Below are 21,992 nucleotides of genomic sequence, written 5' to 3' on the forward strand. Positions count from 1 at the left end.
ATTACCTCATCTGATCCTCAGAGTATAGACGTGCTTATCATTATCACCCTTATTTCCATGGAGGAGGAGCTAGTCCAAGGTCAAATGGCAGTGAATGGCAGGGTTACTGCTGAAAGGGGTCCCATGATTTCCAAAACCTCAACCTGAGGCTAACTCACAGAAGGACTCACAGTCCCAGCTGTGTTGTCCCGCTCTCCCCAGAAGTGGAAGCCTGAGTGGCCAGAGGTCCTTGTCAGCATTTCTGACCATCTTGTTCTTCTCTGTTCCACTCCTGTTCCCTTCTTCACGATCTTAGGAGGCTGTCTCTGGGTGTATCTCAGGTACTTGGTACTGAATTGCCATTTTAATCAGTATTGTGAGGGTGAGCACGGTAACTGACGATTTTGCACCTGTGTGATAGGGAAATGGATGGCGAATCAGTATCTATGCTGCAGTGATTAAAGGGGGAAAGGGTGCTTAGTTGATCTCACTATTTACTGTCACCTGTGCAGCTGTGGGACGAGAAAGCTTTCCTAAGGGACTGCTTGACCTGTCCCCCGCACTGACGAGACGCCAGGGAAACGGGCCGTGGCCACCACTGTGGCCCACATGTAAAGTTGCACTTGACACTTTGAAAGTGCTGGGAAAATACTTGTGAATGAATTATCCTGTAGTTTGAATGACTTTTTTTACTGAAGTTATTGTTAATTCATTGCTAGTTCTGCCTCTTTCATTGTTTACTGAGAACACTAAGAGTTTTGCCCTGTGGAGATCCAGGTTCTGTTCATATTAAAAGATTTAACTATCTCTATTTTTTTCCCCATTCTTTATAGATCATCTCTGGGTGTTATTTCCAGATGTTTGTATGGTGATTGCATCAGAAATTGCTGTGGATATTGTAAAACATGCCTTTATCACCAAGTTCAATGACATTACTGCAGATGTATGTATTTTAATAAACAATTCAATGCTTAGAGTTTACCTTAATGTTATAAAGTTGTAAAATGATAAGTTTGGGTTTACTGCATTTATGAAGATAATACAAGATTACTGTTAGAATTGTCATTTTAAGTTTCTGAAAATTTTTGCACTACTGAAAATACTTATTGAGTATTAAAAAGCCCTAGTTCCATGCTTCCGAATGAAAATATACATTGGCTGGTAGTTGAGCTCAGAGTGTCACTAACTCAAAAATCATTGTAAACTGCTAATTCTATCATAATCTGTTCACCTAAAGTGTCTTGTATTATATTGTTTCTATATGATATTTAAAAACTGAGAACATCAGTACCTTTCTCTCTGGCTCAGTTTTAAGATATTTTATATTTAAACATTGATTTTTCTTTTCTGTGATTGTAAATAGTTTTCTGATAAGTTCTAGAAGTTAGGAGTCACATTTTTCTGGCAAAAATGTTAATGAAACTTTGGGTGATTTGTTTTATAATGTAACTAAATATTCCATAGAATGTCCAGAAACATGTAGCTATAGCTCAATGTATATACAGATGAATGGTTGTTGGTTTTCCAATGGAAGGAGGGTGATAGGCATTCAGTAGAAACTATACTTTGAACTTGGAATTTTGAGGTTTTCTTGGGCAGTGCAGTCCCCTCATGGAGCTGGGCAGTGTCTGAGCTGCAGCCGCCAGCCAGCCCCGCCATCACAAGAGGAGGGAGCCACACTCTGCCATGTGCTGTGCGCTAACTAGGATGTTTGGTAGATTGGGGCTAGGAAGTGCATTTTGAACTGGAGATATTTTCAACTAACCACGGGCCCTCATAGATCAAGGAGCGTCTGTAAAACAGGAATTTCCTGGTGCGTTCCTAATTTCTGTCTCAGTCCCCAGATGACTGGTAGTCAACAGGTTTCTATATTACTGGGCTGTGAGTTTAATAAACAGACTACTCTGGTGCACATTATTTTATTTTAAAAGACAAAGATTTAAAATGGAATACTGTTCCAACTGTGACAGCTTGCTAATTAAGCATTGACAAAGTAATTTCAGCATTTTCTCTCTCAGTTTCCTCAATACAGAATGATTTCATTTGTGGGGGATCGTTTTACAACATCTGAAGTGATAATTAATAGCCTTGATTCAGGTATTCAGTGCAATTGTTAGCGAAAATGGCAATTTTAAGTGCCCTTGTAACTATGTTCCTTAGCTCAGTTTATATCTTGTTTATTAGCATTCATGTTTCTAAGATGGTTAAGTATGCACTAATAATTGTGATTTTTAAACTGTTCATTTGCTTTTGAATATCAAAGTGATTGTATATGAGAGTACTTCAGAAATTGCATGGAAAGTACATGTTGTCTCTCAATTACAGTGTTCCATTAGCTTTTCAAACTGTCCCTGTAAAATAGCCAGTCCTCCCCAGATTCTAAACTCTTGGGCTCTTAATCCTTGAGTATTTATTCCTCTTTGAAGAGAAACCTTTAAAAAGTCTATTGACAGAACAGGGAACTGAGGCTGTGTTCCGCCCTTACTGCAGGAGAACAGTAGAGAAGCCGCATCCAGATTTCTGCTTGAGTATTAACACTTGCCATGGTTAATGTTCAGACGTTAGTTGTTAGGTGTCTGTGGAGTCAGGCTTTCCACATGTTCTGCGCTGTGTAACTCAGTGTTTCTTTGTTGTCTGCCTGCAGGTCTACAGTGAATATAGAGCCAGCCTTGCGTTTGACCTTGTTAGCAGCCGACAGAAAAATGTGAGCATGCTATTAAAGGCGTGGTCTGAAATTACCTGAACAGTGGTTGGTTTAGCAAGGAATAGTGGTTATGGAAAACTACGTGGACTTCTGCTTATCTGGATTCTCAACACCACATGTTTACAAGCTACGAATAATAATACAATAAATAGTGTGATTTTTTTTTTGTAGCATTAGAAATTAAGCAACCTTGTATATAAAAATTCTCATAAACAGACTTCCACGTTGTTTAACTAAATTACATAATGGAAGTCATGTTTTCTACTTCTCACACAGCCTCACCCGTTTAGAACGTTTGCTGGGGCTGAGTAACAGTATCTGTGAAATGCAGGGTGGTGTCCCAGGAGTCTGACTCCTCTCCTCTCCTCTCCTCTCCTCCAGGCGTACACTGACTACAGCGACTCGGTAGCACGGAGGATGGGCTTTATTCCTCTCCCTCTGGCTGTCTTGGTAAGTCCAGTCTTTATTCTTTTTTTTTTTATAATGAGATAACCGTGGTTATAGAATATTAATAAATGTATTGTCAGTGAATTTATTACAACAGGACTTGATCTAAAATTAATTAACAGGAGAAATTTTGTTTTCTGATTGTAGCATGATTCTTTTGAATTTCAAGCCATCCAATAGACACATGACATTAAGGAACTGTGTACATGGTTGTCATGAAAATGAGCATACTTCCTTGGCTTATTCATTTGGCAGATTTTTTTTCTCGTGGCCAAAGCTGTGGTGGGCACTGGCATAGCCGCTGTAACAAGCCGTGCTGGCAGGGAAGGCATTCAGCATTTCCAGAGGGCTGTTTGACAGCACTGTTACTGCTGCTGTACTGCAGTAATTCCAGTTACAGGGATTTGTCCTAAGGGAACAGTTGCTGCTGACGGCACACAGGGGTCCTACGGGCAAGGCTGAGCGTTGCAGTGGCAGTTTCAGCAGCAGAAATGTGGAAAACCTTTAAATAGGCTTAATAAATTATGATTGCCCCAATAGAGACATAGTCTGTAAACAGCAATTACTACTTTTCAGAAAGTTTTTACCGTGAAAAATTCTATTATCCTTACAGAATATCATGTATTTTTTAAAAATAAAAACAGCACTGGGGACCAGCATTATAGTACAGCAGGCTAGTCCACCACTTGCCGTGCCTGCAACCGGTTTCAGAGTGCAGACTCGAGTCCCAGCTGCTCTGCTTCCCATCCAGCTTCCTGCCAATGTGCCTGGGAAGGTGGCAGACAGCAGCACAACTACATGTGTCCCTGTCACCCACGTGGGAGATCAGATGGGCTTCCTGGCTTTTGCCTGGCCCAGCCTTGGCTGTTGCAGCTATTTGAGGAATGAGCCAATAGATGGAATATCTATGCCATTCAAAAATAAATTATAAAAAAAATTAAATGAACCAAAAGAAAAATTATCAACTTTTAATATTTTAATGAACTTCTCAGAGCAGCCTTGCAGATGGCTCCTGGCCACATCAGATGTAATATTGTTAATTCAGATTTACTGGCTGTACCTGTATTTGACAGGTTCCTTCTTTACTACCTATTCTCATATTAGAACAAATGCAGCCATCTTTTTGCCAAAAATGTTCTCCCATAGAAGCAGTCTTGTGCAGATCAACTGAGAAAAGCATAAAGAAGTTGTTGGCCATGCCACTGTATATTAGCTTGCTTCCTCCCAAAATGTCTTTTAAAGTCTCTCACAATACTTAAAACGCCTTGATAGACTCTTCAGCTGATAGCTTGATGTTACTAGCCACAGCCAGTTCTCCTCCTGCAGCTTCATGGCCTCCTGGCTGTCCCTCGTGACCCCAGGCTGTGAGCACCCAGCAGGTGCAGCGGGAAACATTTTCCCTCAGCCAATCTCACTGGTGCATTTAGCAGACTTCCAAGTATGCAGCTGCTATTCCTACACTTCTGTGAGATAAGTTTAAACAAAGATCTTTTAACCATAACTATGCAGAGGAGACCGGGATTTTCTGACCTTTAAGTAATTATTTTTTCGGTAGTATTCAGTTTTTCCAAAGAGTATAAGCCTCTTTAAAAAAAAAAAAAAAAGTTTTTATTTATTTGAAAGGCAGAGTTGCAGGGAGAGGTAGAGACAGAGAGAAAGATCTTCCATCCACTGGTTCACTCCCCAAATGGCTGCAATGGCCAGAGCTTGGCTGATCCAAAGCCAAGAACCAGGAGCTTCCTCCCGGTGTCCCATGTGGATGCAGAGGCCCAAGTTCTTGCGCCATCCTCCACTGCTTTCCCAGGCCATAGCAGAGAGCTGGATTGAAAGAGGAGCAGCCAGGACATGAAACGGCGCCCAAATGGGATACTGGTGCTGCAGGCGGAGGCTTAGGCTACTATGCCACAATGCCAGTTCCTAGTATAAACCTCTTAAAGTTTTCTTTTTTTCTGTGCTTCCTACAAGGTATTGGGGGAGGTCCTTTAAAATGTTAGGATTAATTCATTTGTACTTTCTACAATAATTTTTCATTTTAAACATTAGCTGATTTACATAGTATTAGGTACAAGTAGATGTGTCATTCATGTACTAGATACCGGGTTTGATGTCAGAATCAGCAACAGTTGACCTGTTGTATTAACCACAGGCTTCCTGGATTTGACCCAACAAACCCAAAGCTCCCACACAAGTGTCAGCAGTGGGCAGATTTTGACAGGAATCAGTAAGACTAGAACTGCTGTCTCAGGTTTAGACAGCCCATAGATGGGTGTTAACATTAGCATGGTGAGGTCTTTTATTTAAATATTAACTAATAATTGTGGTTGTGTGTTTTGGTTTGTTTCTGGCCAGCTCATCAGAGTTGTCACGAGCTCAATTAAAGTGCAAGGAATCCTGTCTTATGCCTGTGTCATACTCTTCTATTTTGGGTAAGGTGAACTGTTCTTGAGTATACTTTTGTTTATCCAGTAAAGTATAAATGCAAGGTGTAAGGGAAGCTAATAGCACCCAAATCGTACTACTCCCACTCAGTGCTGGGCGTTGCCTTCCCAGTGTGTGCTTCTGAGTGTAATTGTATCGTAGTTAGATACACTGCTTGTTGGCGGTACTGGTAGTAATAGTACTTTAGCTTTTATTTTACTCTCTTAAGGCTTTTGTAAAGCCCTCTTTTTTTTGCTAAAAATCTAGGTTTTAGTCATACTTTCTTCTGAGAAGACAAGACTGCCATTGCGGTCGGCCATTTTTCCAGGATTAAAAATGTTTTGGTCTTCTAGTTTGTTTGCCACGTTGAATTACCTCATGCACTCTGGGCCTACGTCATGTCAGCCAATGCAGAAGTGGAGTTTCTCTGCCTGTGGCTGGCGGCCCTTACCTGCAGCCGTGGCGGCCTCCTGCAGTTTACGCTCTGGCTGCAGGAGGCCACAGCAAACACAGGCAAAGCGGTCGGGCCTGGGAAGAAGTGGTGTGAAGAAAGCAGCAGGGTGAGGTGGGGCTGCCGCTGCTGGCTTCCCCAGCTCGTGGGTGCAGGGGGCAGTAGCCCAGCCTGGCCGTGGAGGATCTGACTGATGCAGAGGGGTCAGACCTCCAGAGGCAGCCGTGGGGCGAGAACAGGCTCCGCAGGAATGACGTTGCAGTGCAGTCACCTGCACGAGGCCTGGTTTCCAGACACCTGTGATTCTGCAGCGTCGTGTGTTGAGTGTGTTTTCTGCTCGGAGCTCGACACGTGGCCCCCATGTGGCCCCGACGTGGCCGGTGCTCAGCAAGCTTCGGCCCCAGCAGCTGCAGCGCAGCCCCTTGTCAGCGGTGAGGAGATAGCGATCCTCCGCTGTCCGCTCCGGCAGTGCTCAGCCCGGGCCCTCGCCCTGCAGAGCTGAGCTTCAGTGATGCGGCCCACGCAGTGACACCCACAAGCTGGAATCCCCATCAGCTCGCTGGCCAGTTCCCGTTTTCCATTTGAGGAAACATAAGTGCTTTACTAGAGTAAGGTCACTCTTCAGGCTTTTGACATTAGAAACACACAGGACCCTCCTTTTCCAGTACAAATTCCCTTCTCACCCCTTGAGGTGCTAACACGGAGCCACACTTACCAGCTGATACTGCTGTGGTTGTTCCGGTGGTAACAAGCTGATCGTCCTGATGTTCTGTTTTTGACATGAATCAGCAAGCAGAACTACTACACCTGCAAGCCTTTGTGTGGCTGTAATTGCTTGTGCGTGACTCACCCAAGGGGCTGTGCATCTGTATCAGTTACCGTTCAGGCCACGCGTCCCCTGCCCCCAAGCACTACTTCTCCAACTGGACGGTCCCCCCCCAGCCATCCATGGCCCACTCTGCTGATCTTTCTAACTCCTCATGGCAGGGTCACACTCAGGTCGTCCTCTCCTGGAATTCTGAAAACCGCTGTGCCCAGGAAGCCTCCTTTATCACTAACTCCACCCAGCCCGGATGGTCTCCCATCCAAGAACAGATAGGATCCCTTGGATCTCCTATCATCGAATGCTGTGCATTTGTCGCACTGTGACGGGAGACTCACTGGCTGCTGTCCTTCCTGGTCCAGTCCGCACTCTTCAGAGAGCAGCTGCTGGCTCAGCTGGACAAGTGCCTGTGGGGTGGACAGATGGACAGCCAGTCCAGGGTGAGCAGTGGTGTTCTGTGTCAGGAAGAACGTGGTGGTGTGAGGAGATGGCGCTGGGCAGGAAGGCCAGCAGAAGGGCTGCCCAAAGGAGCAGCTGCCACCAGGCAGTTCTCCAAGCGCGCGGCAGGGAACACTGCACAGGGGTGCAGCCGTGGGGAGATTGGAGAAGCTGCGGTCAGTCCAGTGAGGAGGCCGTCAGCCTGCCCCCAGAGGCAGGTGCCTGCGCTGGGACCGCGGGAGTCACGTGGAGGTGGAGCTGTGAGAGTGTGGGTGAGGCTGGTGAGCTGATTGCACATCAGGCCTGGGGATGAAGAATTGAGTGTGAGTCCCAAAGCGTTGGGATAATGGAACTGCCGCTTACTGTGGTGGGGAAACCTGCGCGAGAACAGCAGTTTCAGGAGTGGGGAATGCTGTCATGGGCCGAGGTGTGGACTTGGTAGGCGTGGAGTGACTATTAGACAACCCCAGTGAGAGTCGCGGAAGCAGCAGAGCGGGCGAGTGTGGGGCTGAGGGAAGCTGCGGCTGGGAATAAGGCCAGGGTCCTGAGCACGAGGGAGGCACAGCCACGTGAGAGCAGCTGCCAAGCTCTCACACTGTGTGGGTCTTGGAGGTTTGCTGTCTCAGCTGTGGACTGGGCAGGCTGGGACCTTGCGGAGCCCTGGTTTGCTTCTCGCTTGTCCCACTTCCGGCCCCCCTGTAACTAACCTCCCTCTCATCTCATGGGCTTGCCAGGGTCTCTCCTCAGGCACGGAAACACAGCCCACCTCCCCCTCCCTGCTCAGCACTGGGTCCTGGGCTCTAGGTCACTTCAGGTCCATGTGTGTGAGAAGACACCAGTGTAAGACTTGTTTTCCAGACCTTTGCCAGGCTTACTTGAAATGCTCAAATTTGGATTTATCTTTTGATCCAGAAGTTTCACTTCTGTAATTATAAGTATCTAGGAAATACACATTTAATATATAAGTTTTCTTAGCCTAAATCTTTTTAATTGAAGCAAAATATAGTAAATAATCTCAAAATCTAGTCAAAATGACTTCTTTGGGCTTTGTTATATGATAACCCATAGAGTGAGATATCTTAAGATCTTTGAAAGTAATTTCACTGAGGGACTTTAACTGGCTTGGGAAATATCTGTGATATATTGTGATATATTGTTACATGAGTGAAGACAATAAAAATCACAGATTTGCTCCACTCTCTGCACCATCCAAAACACCTTGCCCAGCTGGATTCGCTGGCTGAGTGGCTTGCCCAGGTCCACACAGGCCTCTGTAGACACTGGACCCCAGAGTCTGTGCCTTGTCCCCTACCCCTACCCCTACCAGTCCTCTCTGCCTTCTAAGTAGACCTTATTTCTATGTAGAGAAGAAGTGAGCGTAGATGCAGACGACTGAGAGATAAGGTAAAGATACCAGATGCCACAGTGTCTCTGTGCTATTTTACTTTACTTTTCATCTGTATATACTGAATGTGTTTGCTTTGTAGGAAGCATAAAATGCTAAATTATTCAGTAGTAGGAAAGTTTCTAGCTGCTGTAATTTTTTATCATGAGAAGTAAGGGATTTACCAGAAGTTGTGCCTCGTGGTGAAAGTCCCGAAGCTCTGGCAACTGTACACCTCCAACCTGGACTCTGACTCCTGGCCCGCCCCTTCCCACCCTGCCCCTCCAGCACCATAGCCAGGGCAGTAGGTGGTTAAGATGAATTCCACCCGGTTACTTGTCTGTTTCTGGCTTTAGGCTGGTATCCCTGAAAGTCCTGAACAGCATCGTGCTCCTGGGGAAGGCGTGCCAGTACGTCAAGGAGGCCCGGATGGAAGAGAAGCTGTTTAACCGCCCCCCAGCCAGCGCGCCCGGCCAGCCGTCCAGCAAATCTCAGAGCAAACGCAGAGCTTCCCCAGGTAGGTCCGGCTCTTTCCACGACTTCCCTGAATCACATTGAAAGACTGCATTGTCTCGGCTCTGCCAAGTGCAAACCCCTGTTCAGTCAGCATTTAGAGCTTTGGAGGTTTGGTTCCACTGTGCTTGGTTGTCAGTTCTGTAGTGGTTCTGTTTTTAGATCTCACCACTGATGCACACGACACGGTGTCCAGTGCTTGTTCAGTGGATGCTGCGCACCTGTCACACGGCAGGGCCAGGAGATGCAGCAGAGGGTGAAGGCAGCGTGCACGCTCCGGGGAGCAGGGAAGAGAAATACGCACGCCTGAGGCAGTGGCTGTGAGCCCTGGAGAAACCATGGCGGGCTTGCAGGAGGCAAGGAGAGCGGGTTGGGGGAGTGGGGAGCGCACGCACACACACACACACACACACACCCTGACCTGACTGCTGCGTGGCTCCAACAGACCAGTTGTGGACACAGCTAAGTATCGCTCCTCAGCTTGGTGGGAAATTCCAGAAGAGTGAGTCCAGAGGCACGGGCCAGGAGGCTGCCTGCTCAGGGCTCAGAGCTCAGGGCTCAGGGCAGTGGCGAGGCAGGCAGGGGGAGATCTAGAAGGTCTGCCTGGAGGGCTGACGGAGGAGCGCGTCGTTTAGAGGAGTGAAGATGGTTGCGTGGACGGTTTGGAGGAGGAACTGGGCCACTGACTGAATGTTTGCTGTGAGATGGCAGTTCCTTCTAGTTGAAGTGGTCTGTTTTTAAATTAATGGAACAGCTATGTGCCAGGCGATACCGGTGATGCCCTTCAGGGCCTCGCGTACCAACAGGGGAGCCAGCGCAGGGTCTGTGGGCAGCAGAGCACCGCTCCTGAACGTGACCATGCCTAAATGCATGGAGGAGGAGAAGAAAGGCCGGTGAAGAGCATTGGAAGGCCGCTCCAGGGACGGGGCCAGCCGGAGCTGCGGGCTGCTCGGTGTCGCTGTGAGTGCAGGGCTTGCTGGGGAGAGGGGCACACAGGAGCCTCGGCTGCAGCAGAGTCCGGTCTGACGGGAGGGCCGTGCCCCTCACATGTGCCTTACAAGGAGCTAAAGTAAAGTAAAATAAAAACGCGTAGAGTCCCTTGCAAATGACTTTTTCATCATGAGGAGCAGCGTGTAAGCACTGCTGGTTTTATGCGGATTGCACGTGGTCAGGCAAACTGGCTCATGGTGGGTCTGTGTGTTCTCTGTTCTTTTAAAAAATTAAGATTGCTAAGAAATTAGTGACGGGTTGGGAGGGCCCCCACTCATGGGGGCACAACCCTTAACATACATTCTGCAGTCCACGGCCGGCGGATCGCAGGTCACGTGACAGAGCCTGCGGGGGACGTCTTGCAGGCCAGGAAACCATGGGGTGGAGACCGTTGTGAGGATTACAGTGAGGTGAACAGAGGAGTGGACTCTCAGGGCAGCGTCGTGCGTCAGATCCTGGACAAGTACAGTTTACATCATTTTGCATCAGGGTAGCTGTTCTTACCAGGAGTGAATGTATTCACTGAGGTTGGTGGCTCCAGGCCTCAGCCTGGCTGTTCCCAGGGCCCGGTTCCAGGATCCCTGTGTCCTGGAATAAACTTCGGAGAGCTGGTTGGTTTTACCTCTGGTTTGTGCTTCTGGAGGGGCCGATGCTAATGTGACTGCACGTAAGAGGTGGAGTGTCCCGGTGCAGGCTGACCACGGACTTGAGTGGAGGAGCCCAACAACAGCATATGAGGACCAGGTTGTGTAGGCAGAGGCCGTAACATAGGAGTCCTGGGCTTTCCAAAACTGAGTGTGGTGCCACTGTGCTGAACCAGCAGAGACGGTGTAGCCCTGAAGGTTCACTGCCGATCGTGGCTGCGTATACGCATTCTGTTTGGTTGTCGTTTGGGTTATGTAAGAGAGGACAGTGGACGCTTTCTCCGGGATCTCCAGTTGGTGAGGACCGGGACCATCTTCTAACGCGGTGGATCTGTTTCCCACAGGCCTTTCCACGGAAGAAAACCTGTCTGCCTCGGTCACCAGCCAGCCTACACGGCCGAAGGAGGACATCATACCACTACTAGTGACCAGCAGTTCAGATCAGTTTCTGACAACGCCGGACGGTGACGAGAAGGACATAACGCAGGACAGTTCTGAGTTGAAACACAGATCCTCAAAGAAAGATTTGCTAGAGATTGACAGGTTCACGATCTGCGGAAACCGCATCGACTGAACTGCGACTCCCTGTGCTGACGATGCCGGGCCCGGGGCAGCGGACGCTGAGCCGCCGGCTCGGACAGAGGCTGAGATGGCACTTAAATATTTATTTAAAAACTTAAGTTATTGCTGGCAAGCAGATCTTAGTCTTTCCTCCGGTGGCGTGCTCTGGCCGCGGGCCGGATCAGGGAGCCGCGGCAGTCCCCGGCCTGCGCTCCAGGAGACCCAGCCTGCTCGGGCACGCAGCAGCACTTCTGGGCCCGAGAGGCCGAAGCAGCATCCCAGGCTCTTTGGCTTTGTCAGTCTGACCTTCCAGAATGTTGCATTTTGCCTCAAGGCCTCTCCAGTATAAGGAAAAACCTGGAAACTGTGAAGCTTTTACCTTTCCAGTCTCACTGTTTTCACAAACAGTTTCCAAACTGTACTTCATCTGCCAAAGCATTAAAAAAATTATTAAACATAAGTCAAGATACACGTTCTTACCACCAGAATAATCCTCGAAGACATATCTGAATTAATCAGAATAAAAGGCTACCTTAAGTAAGACATAATGAATAGTAGCATTTTATAGAAAACAAAAAAACGAACCCTAAGGCAGTTCATTTATTTAAAAGAAAAAAATTTAAATGAAGGTTATGCCTTAGTAAGGAAATGTTCCATACTTTTTCAGTTCATTCTTTCAAACTAAATAGGAGATGTGTGTCGTGTAACTGCAGTGGATGGGACAGAAATTTGCTGACGACAAAAGCACTTTTTGTACTGGGAGTGCAGAGCCCTGTTAACTTTATGTACAGTTAACTGGTTTCATTTTAAACCCGCTTATTTCAGAAATGATTACAGCTGCAGAAATCTGGTGTTGGATAGGTTAAAAATCTGTCAGTGTGCAAAATTCAAAGCTGTTGATTTTAACTGGATGTTTCTCAGTAAGAGTTGTAAAACAAATCTCCCAAGTGTGATGGGCAACAGCCTCTCTCCCGGGCTTTCAAAAGGCACCCGTCCTGTCTGGGTGCCCTGTGGGTGACCCTGGCCGGGCTCCGAGACGGGCTGTGATTGCTGGGCCTGCCTGGGCTGGGCTGGGAGGCCCATGTCGGGGAGCAGCTGTGTGCATGGAGATGGGCTGTTTGGGGCCTGGGCTGGCTGGCAGGATGTGCGGAGCCGTTTATGTGTGGATGTTGGGAACAGCAACCAAAGGTGCTTTTTGGTTTTGTGCAAGATCAAGGTGTCCATTTCCGCCCGGTTACCCGTCTGTGGCCCGCATCGCAGGAAGGGTTACTCTGCACCCCACTGTACCTTCGCCGTCCTTCCCATGTTTGTATAAACATCTTATAATTCCAGCTGTTCAGAAAATGGTTCTCGTAACTGTCACTTCCTTTGCCATGTTGAAGTTCAGTTCTCACACTGGTGTCCAGGCACAGGAGGCAAACTCTAGGGGTTTCACCACTTCCTGTGAAAGCAAGCTTCCATGTTTGGCTTGTTCATTTGACCTAGAAAAGCGAGTTCAGCGTTGCATTAACTCAGGAGACCTGAAGATTGGCGTTGAGGAAAGCGTACCGACATGCCTTTGTGAAGCCACAAAGTATTTTTCAAGTTAAAAATGGAAACTTTAATGCTTTGCCTATGTTTCCGGGGGCCCCATTCGTAAATTATTGTTCTGCTTTCCATCTGCCTTTCACCAGAGAAGCCCGTGGTGAGTCGGAGTGGTTGGGGAAACCTCTGCCAAACGAGGCCGCTGGTGAGGGCTGGAGCACGGGTCCGGGTCACTTCCAGGCCCGAGTGATGCCGTTAGTGTGCGGTCATTGGGGAGGGTTCCCTTTCCTTCGCAAATGCTGTTGGGAGATCGGGATGATGTTCACTTCTGTTATAATGGCATTCAGTACTAATTTTATAAGTGCATCTTGTGTGAAACTCAATAAATTCAATTTTGTAATCTTTTTTAAAAAGGTCATTGAATTTATTTGAACAGTGCCTCGTGCTGTACTTGGTGGAATGCATTTCCCACTCTGTAGTGAGTTCACATCTCGTTTACATTTTCATTTGAATTTTCCCTTTGTCCTAGATGGTGGTGAATGCTTAATTATCTCTTTGAAACATGTAGGCTGGGCTTTGGTCATAGATCACTTAACATCAGCAAGTGAAGGTGGTTGCATTTTGCAGGTGTTTTGGATGTCATACAATGTGCTTTTCATGTCTGGGGGTGAAGTGCAAGGCAGTGTTGTGGTTTAAAAAGAAAAAAAATCCAAGGCACGCCCCAGGGCCTGTTGGACCCTCTTCTTTCCCTTTGGAATCGAGGTGTGCATTCCCCGTGTCGTTTGAGCTTGTCCACACTGCCTGTGGACCAGGGCTAGGGCTCAGATGCGTTCATTGCAGCAGTCACACTTGCTCTCACTAGCTCCACTCCAGGTAATTCAGCAGAGGAAGAGAGGACTTCATAAAACGGTTGGAAGGCAGCGCGTTTAGAAGCGCCTCCACTCCGCTTATTTTTCAACAAAGACTTGTGTCAGGAACTGCTCTGCTGGAGGCTCAGCCAAGCTGCAGACCAAGCCCCTGCCCTTCCTGGGAAGGCTGAGGTGACAAGGCCGTGCCTCACGTCTGCTGACCACAGGTTCCCGGGGACCCACTGACCGCCCAGGTTTGTTTCCATTTTAAAATAAGTACAGGCATAGTTCTTTACCATTTGTATGTCCTATTGGACTGGTTTTGAATGGAGTAATTGAGAGCAGTTTTATAGCACCTCTAGAAAACGGAAATAAGATTTGTACTAGGCTATTCATGCTATGCTATGGTGTCCTGGGAGCAGAGGGCTGTAGCTGGGTGTGGAGCCACTGCACAGGGACTGCCTTGCCCAGGCCCTCTTACTGTTAGTTACATAAAAATCAAAGAGGTGTTTCCCATAATTGTGTCAAACGCCCAAGACAGGTGGTGGATGGCTTTCACCTTGTCTGTTCGCTTCCCACCAGCTGGAAGTCAGCCCAGGTGGTGACCTTGGCACAGTCATAGAGAGAAAGGCACAGAGCCCCTCAAGAGATGGAACCTCAGTCCCCACGTACCTCTACAGAGCAGAGTCGCCGGTAAACTTGGAAAACAGCCTAGACTGAACCTGGGAGGGAAATAAACTCATGAAATGCCTTTGCCTCTGAGCCAGTGAAGCTGGGAGGTGATGCAGGTGAGCCCACGAGGGAATCTGAAAGGCACTGGTGAGAGATCCTGATGTGCGGAGCGAGGGCTGAGACCCAACTCTAAAACAAGGCCTTCTGAAGCCGCTCTCTTCGGATGCTCATGGTTGCTGTCTACCATGGTTTGTAAGGAAAGATAAAGGTTACTCTGCTCCCTCTTTTTGAAGACGACTCCCTGCGCCCTGGGCCGACTTCAGACTTTAAACCAGCTTATCAATAGCCACACCTTATTTGTTCACGAACAGATGTCTCCTGGGCCTTATCTCTGGGGAAAGTGTGTGCAATGGGAGAGTCAAGAGCGAGGAGGAGTGGCAGCAAAAGGAGTTAATTCATTGAGTAGTAAGAACGTGTGAGTCCACAGTGCCGTGCAGGGGACGGGACCGTCCCTGGGTAGGAGTTCAGGGAGCGCCGGCAGCCTTGGCGCTGGTTTCCTGTGATTAGGGAGGAGGGGGAACATGGAGAGGAGACGTTCCTGAGAAGTCAGCACTCTGATGGGGTTGAGTGATCTGAAAGTTGCTGCGCAAAACCAGACCTGCTGTTTGAAATATCAGGAGGGGGAGAGCAAACCTTGGCAAGTTGGCAAAAGACACATTTTGACGTAAGACAGTAGAGTGGTGTTTGAGGTTGTTTGATATTTAAAGTAGTGAAAAAGAACGGTGGGTATCAGCAGTTCATGGAAATGCCCATTATGAGAAAAACTTGTGCACCAAAGCAAGCTTCCCTCCTAACCCCATTCCCACGAACTTTGTGGAGTACCCCCATAGTTAGCGCCTCACCTACGGCTGTTTTCCGCATGGGGGAAATCAAGGAGAATCTGTTTAAGGGATTAGTTCAGGAACTGCTGCACACATAAGCTCTTGCAGGGTGAGCAGCTGTCAAAGTGGGTAGTTGGCTTGGAAACGCCAGTTATTTTCAGTAAGCACATTCTTTCATTTTAGATACACTGACATAAGAACGTAAGTAGCTGCTCATACAATGTCAGGCTTAGCCAGGCAAGTGAAATGGGCAAAATGGGAAAATGTATGAATATGCTATGAGACGTTATTTAACAGGCTGCACACAGCCCGGTGTGGTGTGTGCCACCATCAGCATGGGCACTGGTGGCACAGAACATACCCAGGTTCTGCCACTCTTGCTGCTACAGCCCTCAAACCCTGTACACTTCCTGGCACATGGAGGTGGCCAATCAGGATGTATTGAGGCTTGGTGCTGTGGCTTAGTAGATGAAACCACCGCCTGTGACGCCAGCATCCCATGTGAGTGCCGGTTTGTGTCCCGGCTGCTCCACTTCCAGTCCAGCTCCCTGCTGATGTACTTGGGAAAGCGGCAGAAGATGGCCCAAGTATTTGGGCCCCTGCCACTCATGGGGGAGACCTGGAAGGCACTCCTGGATCTTGGCTTTGACCTGGCCCAGCCCTGGCCATTGTCACCTGGGGAGTGAACCAGAGGCTAGACTATCTCTGTGTCTACCTCTCTATATATAACAGCTTTTCAAATAAATAAATGAATCTTTTTTTTTTAACAGATTCATTCACTTATTTGAAAGGCAGAGTTACAGAGAGGGAGAGACAGACAGAGGAGATCTTCCATCCACTGGTTCACTCCCCAAATGGCCGCAACAGCCGGAGCTGGGCAGATCAGAAGCCAGGAGCCAGGAGCTTCTTCTGGGTCTCCCACATGGGTGCCAGGATCCAAGCACTTGGACCATCATCTGCCACTTTCCCAGGCCCATCAGCGGGGAACTGAATTGGAAGTGGAGCAGCTGGACCTCGAACTGGCATCCATATGAGGTGGCAGCACTGCAAGCAGTGGCTTTACCCACTATGCCACAGTGCTGGGAATACTAATTTAAACAATCTTTAAAAAATGAAAGACTCATTGGGTAAATAAAACATGGAAACCATAGTGGAGGGTGTGCACTTGGGATGCCTTGGGAAAGGGTAGGATTTAAATGAATAAGAAGGGAAAGACAGGTGTGAACCAGGAGGAAAGACTATGTAGTGTGGTCGCAGCACAAGGTCTCAAGTGCGCACTGGTGCCAATGAAATGCAAGCATCATGCAGAGAATAGGAGGGGAGCGTCCGTTGGAAACTGCAGGCAGAGGCAGGGCTGGAGTTCCGAGAGCTGTACCACCTTGCCAAGCAAGAGTCCTGGACTTGATCTTGCAGGGGAGCCAGGGGCTGGAGAGGAATTGTTAGTTGGCTTGTTGTAACTGTCGAAGCAGGTACGTGGAAAAAGCTGCTTTGCAAGCTCTCAAATGCTACAATCAGATCAGTATTCCAGAAGACAGACCAGGGGCCTTAGGATTATTAGCTCATGGCTGTGGTTGTTTTAGTGTGAAAGCACTATGCAAAACTCATGCCCAATGTTCTCACATCTAACCTATTTCTGAACTAGCAGAAGTAGTAGTTCCAGTTTATAAGCAGAAAAACTGTCTTAATTGGAGAAAAAGAAAGTTCACATCAGCTGGTTTGCATCTTAGAAGGCTGCAACAGCCAGGGCTGGGGCCAGAGCTGGGAGCCAGGCATTCAATCCAGACCTCCTGCAGGAGGTAGGAGGAGCCCAATTACTAGAGCCATCACAGCCGGAGTCGGGAGCTGAGGCTGGGCATGGAACCCAGACCCTGCTGGTGCTGACCTCACAGTGAAGACGTTGGTGAACTGTGCAGGGAGAAGCCCAGTAAGGGCCGCTGACAGTGTGAAGCAGAGACTCCCTCAGTGTGACTATCCAAACCTCTCAGGTCAGCATGTGAGTGACAAGCGCAGTCTGTCCCTGCCTGCTGCCCCGCGTATAGCCGTGGTCTGCAGCGTAGTATCCAGAACAGCTGCATCACACCTCCTGGAGAAGGTTAGAAATGCAGATTCCCGGGCCCTGTCCACACCTGCTGAGTCAGAACCTGTCAGCAGGGGGCCCACCTGTTTCTTAGAACAGGGCTTTAGGTGAGTCTGGTGCCTGGTCAAGTATGAGAACCCTGGCCTGGAGTCCTCCCTTAGGGATCTGGGATGAGTCTAAGCACTTGACACTGTCTTTGCTACTCAAGGCAAAGATCAGTGAGACTAAGCTTGGATTTGGGGACCAGAAGTTCTGTATCAGATGCCTACTTGTCCTCTAAAATCTACATCTCATTGCTGTCACTCGCTCAAGGCCAAGCAGCTCCACAGAGGCAGAGCAGGTTAGGACCAGGGGCTTCTATTTACACATTTATCTTAAAGATTTATTTTATTTGAAAAGCAAAGTGACCCGAGGGTTGGGGGGGAGGAGAGAGAGAGATCTCCCGTTTGCTGGTTCAGTCCCCAAGTGGTGATGTCAAGGCTGGGCCAGGCCAAAGCAGGGCTTTGGAACTTCAGGACTCCCACATGGGAGGCAGGGATCCAAGTACTTGGGCCGTCCTCTGCTGTGTCTCCAGGTGCATTAGCAGGGCGCTGGGTCAGAAGTGGAGCAGACTTGGTGCCCGTGTGGGATGCCGGCATTGCAGATGGCCCCAGGTTCAGGGTCTAGTTCTTCCTCAAACCCTGCTGCTGCCTCTGCTGCCCGTCAGGGCTCCGGTCCCATCCCCTGGCAGGAGGGCCTTTCAGATGAACTGTGCAGAAATCAGATACTGCAGAGCTTTGGTCACCAAGAGCAGAGGAAGGGGAAAGTGCACTCTGTCCACTGAGGGATGTGATTCCACACCAATTCAGCAGGTGGGGGAATCGCTCTCTCTTCCCTGAGCATTTTCCACTCCAGGACCAGGGACATAGAAGCAGGCAGGGCCCGTCTGGAAGCCGACACTCCATGGAGAGGACATGGATGACAGGTGTGTGAATGGCGGAGTATTTCAGAGCCTGAGCTGTGCTAAGAGGTAATCAGCCGTGCAATAAGCACCTGGTGCTTCCCTGAACCTGGGTGGTCGAGATGCCCTCTGAACTTGACCTGACCTTGGAGGAGAACCCCGCTCAGGAGACCCACAAGTTCGCATAAGCAAAGTCCCAATTTTGCAGACATGGAAACCAAGGCTCAGGAGGCTCTTTTCCCAACAGTCACTCAGCTGGGGCGTGACAAGGTCAGAATGTCAACCCTGGTCCATCTGAGCCCAGAGCGTGAGTCCGTAACCGCTGTGCAGTCTGCACACCTGCACAAGAGCTCTTAGCAACAGCAACATGACTTTTCTTGCATTGTTTTAACGAAAGCAAGCACAGTCAATAGCTTTTCCATTGCTTTTGCCGCCTTTTGGGCTCACGTTTTCCAGAATTTCAAAGGAGTCTAATTCTCCATGGACTGCCTTTGCCGCGTGCTATTTGTAGAACAGGATTAGAATGGATTGTTCTGGTTACCCCGCTTATAGTGCTGAGTCACTGTTTTTCTCCGTGAAGCACCGTGACAGTGTTCGAGCACAGCAGTGTGGATTTATGTGATGCCTGGCACTTTTCAAATAATCTCCCCTCAACTTCTGATCAACCCTGAAGGGCTAGCACAGTCGGGGTGGTGGCATCCAGGTGCCAACCACAAAACCAAGACCCTGGTTTTCCAAGTTTGGGTGTAGTGTAGGTCGGCATATCCAGTTCAGTAGCAGAATGTGCCTCGTGCTGTGTCCCCATGCATCATGGGGGAGTGACTGTCCCAGCTCAAACAATGGCAAATACCAGACATTTTTTTTTATTAAACTTTTATTTAATGAATATAAATTTCCAAAGTACAGCTTATGGGTTACAATGGCTTCCCCCTCCCAAAACTTCCCTCCACCCACAACCCTCCCCTTTCCCGCTGCCTCTCCCCTTCCAATCACATCATGATTCATTTTCAATTCTCTTTATATACAAAAGATTAAATTAGGTAACGAATTCAACAGTTTGCCCCCATATAGCAACACAATGTGAAAAAAAAAAATACTGTTGGAGTACTAGTTATAGCATTAAATAAGAGTGTACAGCACATTAAAGGCAGAGATCCTACATAATATTTTTTTAAAAATTAATTAATTTTATATGCCATTTCCAATTTAACACCAGGGTTTTTTTTTTTCATTTCCAATTATCTTTATATACAGAAGATCGATTCAATATATAATTAGTAAAGATCTCATCAGTTTGTACCCACGCAGAAACACAAAGTGTAAAAATACTGTTTCAGTACTAGTTATAGCATCACTGCACATTAGACAACACATTAAGGACAGATCCCACATGGGATGTAAGTACACAGTGACTCCTGTTGCTGACTTAACAATTTGACACTCCTGTTCATGGCGTCAGTAATCTCCCTAGGCTCTAGTCATGAGTTGCCAGGGCTATGGAAGCCTTTAGGGTTCGCTGACTTTGATCTTATTCCGATAGGGTCACAGTCAAAGTGGAAGTTCTCTCCTCCCTTCAGAGAAAGGTACCTCCTTCTTTGATGGCCCCGTTCTTTCCACTGGGATCTCACTCACAGAGATCTTTCATTTAGGTCTTCTTCTTTTTTTCTTTTCCATGGTATATTGGCTTTCCATGCCTACAGTACTCTCATGGGCTCTTCAGCCAGATCCGAATGCCTTAAGGGCTGATTCTGAGGCCAGAGTGTTAATACCAGACATTTTAAAAGCTGCTACTAGTGTTTCTGGGAATACATATGAAGATATTGGAATCCACATGTAAGCGTGTTTCAATAAGACTCTACCATGCACGCTGGCTTCTAGCATCTCCTTTACATGTAGTGAGCATTCTTCCACGTCAATAATCTGAACTGTTTTCACTGGCGACGTAGACTCCCATGTGTGGCCACACATGACATCTCTGCTCAGCTCCTCTATGGTGGGCATTGGTCTGGTTATGTACTTTGCATGCAGTTCTACAACTGGCATTTCCTGGCCAAAGTCCCCAAGTGGCTTTCAATGTGTTGCCCAATTGTCTTCCAGAGGCTCCTGATATCTGAGCGTGCCCAGAGCCCCATACCCCCACCTGCCCTGGATGGGATGAGGGTCCTCCAGCTCTGGTTACCTTACAGGAGTTTATGAAATGTTACCAGAGGCCAGCGATGTGGCACAGCAGTTAAGCCACCGCTTGCCGCAGACACTGGCATCCCATGGTGGAATGCCAGTATGGTGCTCCACTTCAAATCTAGCTCCTTGCTGATGCACCTGGGAAAGTAGCAGAGGATGGCCCAAATGGTTGGGCCCCTGGCACTCCTGTGGGAGATCCAGATGGAATTGCTAGCCGCTCACTGACTTTGGCCTGGCCCAGACCTGGTTGTTGTGGCTATCTGGGGCACGAACCACTGGGGGGATGGTCTCTCTCTTTCTGTTTCTCTCCCTCTATCTCTTTCACTGCTTTTCAAATAAATAAGTAATTTTTTTTTAAAAAAAGGCTACCTAGTTTTAGGAGTATGATGAAATATTTGAATATATTAGATATTTTTATTTCTTTTTGAGTGACATGCTTATATTCATTTTTCTCTTAATTTCAATATTTTTCTTGATGATTTAAAAAAAATTAGTGAATCAAGCTTCAACCAGTCTTTTAGGTGATCCAAATGAATCTGTAAAAACGGTGAGAATTCCTCGCCCCACCCAAATTAGGGAAAGCCCTTAGAGGGACTCGGAAATCAATTTTCCCTCTTGGGATTCGCGAACAGCAAACAGGAGGGACGAGAGGAAACACTGGCTTCGTTTAACACGTGCAGGCCTTTGGTAAGCAGCCCAAAGGGGGATACATGAAACATCACCGATGTGGCGTAGCTATGTGACAAGGCTGCCAGGGATAGAAACATAGCAAATCACACACAAGGGCTCTGGGTTAGGGCTCGGAAGAATTGGATCCCAGAGCAGCCCCCCTGTGATGTATTGGAAGCCTCCCCTTCTGCTGTCTCTGCTTCTACAAAGAGAAGATGCTTGGACGCATTCACGCATCCGTTCACCTCGAGGCGCCCCATGCCATCATTCTGGGGTAGCATACACCCTACTTGCTCTTTCCTTGCTCTTCCATTTAATAAGCTCTCTGGCCAGTTGCAGAAGTGCTAGACTTGGGGCCTTTGAGGTATCTCCTGCATTCTTCTGTCTTAGGAGTCAGGCCAAGAAACGCAAAGAAGCAAGACTTTCTGTGGGCAGATGTTTTAGAAGAGGTGCAATAAGAAATGGCGTTGTAGCTTCCCTGAACACAAAGGTTAGCTGACCCCCTGGTGCCTGAGGGTCCTGTGGACCATTCTCGGACTCTGTCCCGAGAGACACTGAGTGTGCAGAGCTGCGGGACAGTCGTCCTCTAATTCATGTTCCATGCAGAAATTTCAGACATCTGTTTTCTAAGGAGCAGCCCAGATGGTGGGAAGCTCAGTATCCTTATCTCAAAAACAGCCTCTTTTCCTGGCAGAGGGCAGTGAATGTGGGCTTTGGAGTCAGGAAGACCTGGATCTGAGAAGAGGCATCTTGTCTCCCCCCAGTCCAGATGATCCAGCCCCCTGGGGCTCTCTCAGCCTCCAGCGTGATAGAGCCTTGGCAGGTGGCTGCATGTGGGAGGGAGATAA

General features: G+C 48.0%; 1 protein-coding gene across 1 annotated transcript in view; it reads left to right on the forward strand.

The window, feature by feature from the left end:
* TAPT1 (transmembrane anterior posterior transformation 1) overlaps positions 1–13,289 on the forward strand; it is a 72,231-nt gene extending 58,942 nt beyond the window's left edge. Inside the window, exons 9-14 of the mRNA XM_062212651.1 lie at positions 813–922; positions 2,624–2,683; positions 3,065–3,133; positions 5,480–5,556; positions 9,001–9,161; positions 11,136–13,289. Coding sequence (XP_062068635.1) covers positions 813–922; positions 2,624–2,683; positions 3,065–3,133; positions 5,480–5,556; positions 9,001–9,161; positions 11,136–11,365 — 707 coding nt within the window. The 3' untranslated portion in view covers positions 11,366–13,289. The remainder of the gene's footprint in view (positions 1–812; positions 923–2,623; positions 2,684–3,064; positions 3,134–5,479; positions 5,557–9,000; positions 9,162–11,135) is intronic.
* Positions 13,290–21,992: the final 8,703 nt, after the last annotated feature.

Source organism: Lepus europaeus, chromosome 16 (assembly GCF_033115175.1).
Source record: "Lepus europaeus isolate LE1 chromosome 16, mLepTim1.pri, whole genome shotgun sequence".
NCBI classification, from domain to species: domain Eukaryota; kingdom Metazoa; phylum Chordata; class Mammalia; order Lagomorpha; family Leporidae; genus Lepus; species Lepus europaeus.